This window comes from Pygoscelis adeliae, unplaced genomic scaffold (genome assembly GCF_000699105.1).
Source record: "Pygoscelis adeliae isolate BGI_AS28 unplaced genomic scaffold, ASM69910v1 Scaffold130, whole genome shotgun sequence".
Taxonomy (NCBI): Eukaryota; Metazoa; Chordata; class Aves; order Sphenisciformes; family Spheniscidae; genus Pygoscelis; species Pygoscelis adeliae.
The window spans coordinates 3,014,582-3,022,843 of NW_008824031.1; the positions used below are offsets into that span (position 1 = coordinate 3,014,582).

The window sequence follows — 8,262 nt, forward strand, 5'->3', positions numbered from 1 at the left end:
AACCTCATCACTGCCAGCCTGTATAACCAACAGCGGGTAGTAGTCCGAAGGCCGTACCAGACCAGGGGGTTTCCTAGTAATGTCTCTGACCCGGGCCCCAGGGAGGCAGCAGACTTCCCTGTGGGACGGGTCTGGTCAGCATATTGGGCCCTCTGTTCCCCTCAGAAGGGAATCGCCTATGACAATTACCCTCCTTTTTTTCTTAGCAGAGGTAGTCATAGTGCGTGAGGCTGACTGCCTCACCCTAGGCAACCCCCTGGATGGACCTTCATCTGCATCCTTATTTGCCTGGCCCTCAAGTTCCAGGGCCCCATATCTGTTCTGTAGTTAAGTAATATATTTCTAAGTAGTAACACAGATTTAAAATACAATGATCTACTACTATTTATCCTTTTCCAAGTTACTGTAGAAAATATTAGTTATTTCTTTCTCTCTGACTTTAAAAGCACCAAACATACCTCATGAAATCCATCCTTCCTTATAACTCCTGAGGCACTCTAAATTTAAAAAATACTCTGAATCCATACTTATTGTGGTATAAGAGCCAACAGCCTTGGCTCTCTGGTAGGATTGTTTCTAACAAAATACCTAATGCTTTCTTCACCTATGTTTATAACCTCTGAGCTTAGGTTCTTCTGGAGTCTTTAGCTGTCTGGGAGTTGAGGATGTTGAGGTCAGCAGTACAGATTTGTAAAATTAAAAGGTTCCTGGGTCCCTTTTCCAACTTTGGAAAAAATCCCTGGGACACTCCTGAAATACCCCTTTGACTAATTTTAGTCATTGTCATTCAAATTTCAAAGAAGGTATTTCTTTAAATTTTGACTTGATGGAAGAATTTGAATTTCCTTTTTCAATGCAGTTTAGTTTGTGACTGTTTGAAATTTGGATTGCGGTCATGCTAAAACTTGCATTTCAATGTAAAATACAGTAGTGAATACAGGTTTTTAAAGACTTACTTGACTTTCAAAATAAAATGAAGTACAAAGTCAGGGATGTAGTTCTGAGACAAAAAGCAAAATGTTACTGCTTCCTCCTGCTTAGAATAAGCCATTGCCCAATTTCAGGAGAAACTGCTTTATACATGGAGACAGCAGATACTTGAAATTCTTTTTAGCAGTAATAAATGCCATTCCTTTGAGTAAACTTCCAGTGGTCACGATTCTGTAAGTACTTAGATATGAACATAACTTTAGATGTAAGTAATTCCAGAGATTCCAGTACAGCTTCTTGCGTTAAAGAAAATTGCACATTTAATTTGAAAGGTCATTTCGTAGAGGAACGATTATCTGCATCACTGTGTCATATGTAAATGTGAAAATGAATTATCAATTTTGGTTTTAAGTTAAAAGATGTTTTGTATGAGTTTTCTGTGACCAGTTCCTGGGTGTCAATAGCACTCTTTTAAATCGTAATCTCTTTTTCATTTTATGGCAGTTGTGATTTTCAGTGTTAATTAACAGCCAGCTGCTTACATCAAAGGTCTTTGGTCAGAATATTACTTAGTTCTTGACAAATAAACTAAACTGTAAGCTGGAGTTGGAGCTAGGGAAAAAAAAACTTCTGTGTGGCAAAGTTCCAAAAGCTGGTTATTTCACAGAACATTTCTTCAGACATATCATCTATTTGTGCAATTGAGGGGATGCCACAAAACACTTGGCTTTGATTCTAAACAGCCAAAGTCTTGTTACAACTTTACAGAATATGATAACTTGGCTAGGTTAGTCAACTGTTACTGAAAAAATGCATATAATTTCCAGTTAATATTTCTTTTTTTATTATAATTCACAAATATTTTGAAAACATTCGATTAACAGAAAAATGAAAATTATATTTTAATATAATTGGCTTATGCATATTATGTATTATGTTTCCTAGTTTGGAATTGCTTAGTCTCTTCTTTTTGTACCTCATGAATACTCACTGCTTTCTTGAAAGTGCCAATATACCCACCTAACCCTATTAGCTGCCTCTAACCCCGTTTTAAAAAAACCCTTCAAACAGTGAAGACTCCCCAGCTTCCATAGGTTACTTAACTGGTCTTTACTCTGAGAAGGCTTTACCTGGTGCCTGTCTTAAACCTCTCTTCCTACAGCTTAAGCCTATTCTTACTTACCCTTTCCTCAGCGCACACGGCATTTTTTTGCCTTTCCCTGTAGGTGTTTAACATCCACTTACTGTACTGCTTTTGTATTTGGCTGAGACATTTGCCAACAGTACAGCATTTTGTATCCTCAATTATCAGCATTAAATACGTTATATTTCTCTTTGTGTGCTGCTAATTTGGTCGTCCTCCATAATTTGCTGAAGATGCTGATGTTTTTCCTGAAGGCGGGACCAGTTTCAGAAGATACACGATCTTGCAGTGTATAGATAGTACAGATATTATTACATAACATTTTTTCTCCATTTATCCCAGAGGTTAAGTAGTATTTCCCTGCAAAGTGTTGCTGAATCGAGACTTGATATCTATAGAGAGAGTTACAGGAATGCTTTGTTTCATTGTTTGTTCTGAAAACTAATAATGGAGCATTGAATGTGTGTAGTAAGTGCTCTTTCTTACCTGATCTGTCTGTGTTCAGATTCATTTTCAGACATCAGCATGTAACACTGCAATGTTTCCAGGCCCAATGGTTTTCCTGTTTAACTTACGGCAGCTCTTGTTTCCTTTGCAGTGATAGTCCGAGCTGCTGACTGCAAGAAGGTGTACCAGATAGAGCTTGCTCCCAAAGAGAAAATTATCATCCTCATCTGCGGTCGGAACCATCACGTTCACCTTTACCCCTGGGCTTCTCTGGATGGCTCGGAAGGAAACTTTGACATTAAGCTTGCAGAAACTAAAGGCTGCCAATTGATTACGACTGGAACACTAAAGAAGAGTTCTTCGACTTGTTTGTTTGTGGCTGTCAAACGACAGGTTTTTTGCTATGAAGTTCACAGAACTAAACCTTTCCACAAAAAATTCAGTGAAATCCAGGCTCCAGGAACTGTACAGTGGATGACAGTGTTCAAGGACAAGCTCTGTGTTGGCTACCAGTCTGGGTTCTCTCTGTTGACCATCCAGGGAGATGGACAATCTATAAACCTGGTAAATCCTAATGACCCCTCGCTTATCTTCCTCTCACAGCAGTCTTTTGATGCCCTTTGTGCTGTGGAGCTCAGTAATGAGGAATACCTGCTTTGCTTCAGCCATATGGGAATATACGTCGATTCGCAAGGTCGAAGGTCACGCATGCAGGAACTAATGTGGCCTGCAACTCCTGTTGCCTGTAGTATGTATATGTTTTTCTGTTGCCATATCCCTGTTGCTGCTTTACTTGTCTAAAAATAATGAGCATTGTATTCTATTTCGCTTTGGTTTGTCTTTCAATATGAGTTAACAGGATACACGGTTCTTCCTGATGGTAGTTTTGGACTTCGCGATCTCCTGGGCTGAGATCCTGGACACTGCAAGAAAAGAAGCCCTGTCTTGTTACAGGACACAGAAGAACAAATAATGGAATGTAAATTAACTTTTACGGAGCGGAGACTAGTCCTGGATGCAGGACAGTGCCAGACTACCGGTCTGTGAAATTCCTGTAAAGGTTTTTGCTCCCCTAGAGAGTGTAAATGTCTAGTTGTCTGTAGGATGTCTTCTGTGTCCTGTACTCAAAGTACAATAGAAAGGTGAAGATGAAATGTAACTACAACTCTTAAGTGTTCATAAAGATAACAAAATAAGAAGTAAAAATATTGCTTTTGGCAGAACTGGTTGCAATTTTTCTCCTTTTGGCTATATTTTAAGGGAGAGAATTTCCAGAAATAATATAGGCAGGTGGAGGGTAATTTTTCAACCACTCTGCTCTTTTCAGGCACATTGGTTTATTAGCTAGTTAGGATAGAAGCACATGCAGAGCATTTTTCAGTATTCGGTAGTCAAAGGCAGTTCATGATAAAACCAGGATTTCTATTTGGACCTCAAATAGCAATTAAAGTGTTTTGAATGATTGAAAGCAAGAAATAGCTTTTTGTTTAAATAGTACACCGAGCAGTTAGGTGCTCGTTGGTTTGATCAGGCTAGGCCCTAATAGCAGTTTGTTTAATTTTAATTGTCTTGAACTGAAATTGTTTGCTTGCTTTACTCTGACCTAGTTGCGTACAGAAGTCTGAAGCAAAGGCCCAAGGAAACAATGTAGTTGCAAATTTACTTTAAAATGTTTCCTTTTCCTTTATCAGCTTTACAGTTTTTTGCATTTCAGCAGACTAGACAAGCTAGTTAATTGTTTTGTCTGTTATTATTAGAAGCTGTTCTTACTGTAAACTATTTTATAGCATTCTTGTATGTGCAATCCTGAGTGTCGTTGGCCTAGGGCTGTTTTTGCAGAAGGAGCAACTTTGTCCGCTGCCAAAGGAAACTGGATTACTTCCCTTTCCATTAGCCTTGTCCTCTCTCCTCAGTCCCGGTGTCTGTCACTGGTGATGGTGGCTTTTTTTAACTGTTCCATCAGGAGATCATCAAAGTGGAAATAGTTCTCCTGCTGTTGCAGTTTCTGCTGTGGTAAAGGACCATGTTGTAGAGAGGTTTTAGGATACAATGGAGAATTTGTCTCTAGGGCGTTCAGTCCCCTCATGCTCTCATGCTAGAAGAGGCCGAGGTCTGTGCTAACACAGTCAGCTCTGTTATCTTGGGTGGCCTGTCTAGGTTGCGGTTGAACCAGCTTAATGCGCTGGTTCTGTGCTGAGTCAGTGTAGGCGTTGTGGGGCTGCTTTGCTTGAGTACAGCGCAGTGCAAAGACCTCGAGCCAGCAGGTTTCAAAGCTGTAGCGTGGGCAAGCCCAGTGCAGACACTGATGTGTCTCTCTGGGAACCCGCTGAGATCTGATCAAACTCATCAGCTCTGAGTGGTAAGTGCTGGCCTTGGCTACCAGCTGGCCAGGCAGAAGCAGTTGGTTTTTCGGTCTGATGCTCGGGTGGTCTCCCTTGACATCCTAGTCAACCATGACCCCATATAATAAATACTTGACCATAAATCACTTCTGGGATACATATTTATGATAGCTGTCCAAGGCTTTCTGTGGACAAGTTTAAAAAATAGCACCACAACCATTACTTCAGTTCTTCCAAGAAGATTCTGTGATGTTGTTTAGTGTCCTACTGCGTTATTTTCCTTTTGTTTATTGAAGCAGCTCTTTTCTCTATTAAATCCCATAAATTTCTAGTAACTGCTCTTTACATCAGGACACAGTCTTTATATGAGCAGAAGCATGTTGATATAAAGCTCTAGGGATCTCTGCTTTTCATTTGACCTAAAATAAACTTGTCTGCTGATGCCTTTTATGCTTTCAAAAAAAAAAAAAAAAAGTTGAAAAGAGAAAATGGGTTGTAGGCTTTAAGTATTGTGACATTTTTCTGTTAACCTGATGAAAGCAACCCATACATGAATATCTAAAGCTAGATAATTGTTAGCTAAAGAGGAAGGAAATTGAGAACAGATACACATTGTGACTTCATGACCCACCTCACAGATGGTGGCCCTCTCTTTTCCCTGCACACAGCAGATGTATAGTTAGTTTGTTGCTTCCGAAATGAAGTAATCTGCATCTGTAGAAAAGCTATTTGCTCAGTTCCTACCAAGTAGCAAATTTGTATGCATCTGAAAAATTCAGATGCCATTTTGCAGTTTCATGAGATCACAATTTGAAGTTTAAAAATACTGAAAGGGTCAAATTTAGATCTTTCTATGATGCTGGCAATTGTTGTTAGCAAATCTGTTATCACAAAAATATCTGTTTGAAAGTGGGGCTGGGAAAATGTGTTTTAAAATGTATCTTGCACATAGTGGAAAACTTGTAACTATTGAAATATATGTCAGTTCTGGACTACTGAAACCACATTAGGGTTTTCTGTTTGTTTTTAATCTATGCAGGTTGCAATTCGTTGTACGTAACAGTGTATAGCGAGTATGGTGTTGATGTGTTTGATGTTAACACTATGGAATGGGTCCAGACTATTGGCCTGCGAAGGGTGAGTAATTTTCTTTGAATATAGAACTTAATTGGGTTAATTCCAAATGAGATGTTTCTTTGCAGTGTATGCTAGGCTTGAGTTAATTCTCTGCCTCCTTCCTCAAAACAGATCAGACCATTAAACATGGACGGCACGCTGAATCTCCTTAACTGCGAGCCACCAAGACTAATATATTTCAAGAACAAGTTTGCAGGTGAGTACTGAGCAAGGGGAGAAATGGGAAAATGATAGGAAGCTAACTGGGTAATTTTAAGCAATGTTACCTTTGCATGAGATGAAACTTGTATTGGATGCGTCTGGGTCAACACGTACCTATGTATGTGAAATTGCATTGTGATACTGGTTTAACAAGGCCAAGTGCAAGGTCCTGCCCCTGGGTCGGGGCAACCCCCAGTATCAATACAGGCTGGGAGATGAAGGGATTGAGAGCAGCCCTACTGAGAAGGACCTGGGGGTACTGGTGGATGAAAAGCTGGACAGGAGCCAGCAATGTGCGCTTGCAGCCCAGAAGGCCAATCGTATCCTGGGCTGCATCAAAAGCAGCGTGGCCAGCAGGTCGAGGGAGGTGATTCTGCCCCTCTACTCTGCTCTGGTGAGACCCCCCCTGGAGTCCTGCGTCCAGCTCTGGAGCCCTCAGCGTAAGAAAGACACGGAGCTGTTGGAGCGGGTCCAGAAGAGGGCCACAGAAATGATCAGGGGGATGGAACACCTCTCCTGTGAAGAAAGGCTGAGGGAGTTGGGGTTGTTCAGCCTAGAGAAGAGAAGGCTTTGGGGAGACCTTCTTGCCGCCTGTCAGTACTTAAAGGGGGCTTATAAAAAAGATGGCGGCAAACTTTTTAGCAGGGCCTGTTGCGACAGGACAAGGGGGAATGGCTTTAAACTAAAGGGGGGTAGATTTAGACTAGCTATAAGGAAGAAATTTTTGATGCTGAGGGTGGTGAGACACTGGCCCAGGTTGCCCAGAGAGGTGGTGGATGCCCCATCCCTGGAAACATTCAAGGCCAGGTTGGACGGGGCTCTGAGCAACCTGATGTAGTTGAAGATGTCCCTGCCCACAGCAGGGGGGTTGGACTAGATGACCTTTAGAGGTCCCTTCCAACCCAAACTATTCTATGATTACAGCAGGAGCTGTCCTCAGCGTACCAGAAACATCTGACAACAGCAAGAAGCAAATGCTTCGAACTAGGAGCAAAAGAAGATTTGTATTTAAGGTTCCCGAGGAAGAACGATTACAACAAAGGCGGTAAGAATTTAATCATGGTATGTATTTAATATACATGATGATATGCAGAGACTGGAAACGCTGATAGCAAAAATCACTCTGTTCTTTTAGGGAAATGCTTAGAGACCCTGAGCTAAGGTCAAAGATGATTTCTAACCCAACGAATTTCAACCACGTGGCTCATATGGGACCAGGAGACGGAATGCAGGTTCTCATGGACCTCCCACTGGTAAAATACATTTAAAAGGGAGGGAGATAATATGTGCATTTGTTCTTGCTCAGAAAAACTGTGAAGATGAGCTGTATAGGGTTCAAGTATTATCTCTGTACCAAATTCTTCTTCTAATCATTTTGAGAAAGGTGAACCTTCCTTTTGTGCAATGCTTCTAAATCCTGTGCAAGGAAATACTGTTAGCTGAGTTACAAATGAGACACTGAAGGAAATAGGTATCACTGCCAGGACCTTGTTAGTAGTTTTGTAAATAATCAGTCTCTCCTCCTTCCTTTTTTTTTGTTTGTCGTCTTAAAATAACAGAATGAATTTCCCTCCCCCTCATCATCTCAACATTCTGCTCTGATGCCACCTCCAACAGACTTTGAGCACGTCTATCACATGAGCCCTATCTCTGCTGAAATCTTTCTCCAGAGTGACCATTCCTCACTGCAAGGCTCCCCTCTGCTTTCTTCCTCTTCCTGTCCCTCCTCTGCTTCCCTAGCAAGGGTAGGAGTAGCTACAAACTGTTAGGAACTGGACTGGTGTGCTTGTGGCACTTTGCCAATTCTTGAGCAATGACAAGGGGGGGAAAAACTCATGCTGTGGAGGTAACTAAAATGCATGTAAGTTGCAGTGCTCTATAGCATTATTTTTTTATTTTGCATTTAACAAGTACAGCATTTTGTGAGCTATTTTAGTGTCAAATCCGCAAGAGGAAGGCGCGAAGGTACACTTCCATGTTTTGTACCCTCCATTGTATAGCTGCTAGTCAGGCTTTCTCCTGTGCTTCTCAGCTAGCCCAGATGAGGGTAATGCATTTGTC

General features: G+C 41.2%; 1 protein-coding gene across 1 annotated transcript in view; it reads left to right on the plus strand.

Moving 5' to 3' along the window:
• Positions 1–8,262, plus strand: part of CDC42BPB (CDC42 binding protein kinase beta (DMPK-like)) — a 134,208-nt gene that overhangs the window by 121,325 nt on the left and 4,621 nt on the right. The window contains exons 31-35 of the mRNA XM_009328392.1: positions 2,673–3,269; positions 5,903–6,000; positions 6,112–6,196; positions 7,126–7,246; positions 7,337–7,454. Coding sequence (XP_009326667.1) covers positions 2,673–3,269; positions 5,903–6,000; positions 6,112–6,196; positions 7,126–7,246; positions 7,337–7,454 — 1,019 coding nt within the window. The remainder of the gene's footprint in view (positions 1–2,672; positions 3,270–5,902; positions 6,001–6,111; positions 6,197–7,125; positions 7,247–7,336; positions 7,455–8,262) is intronic.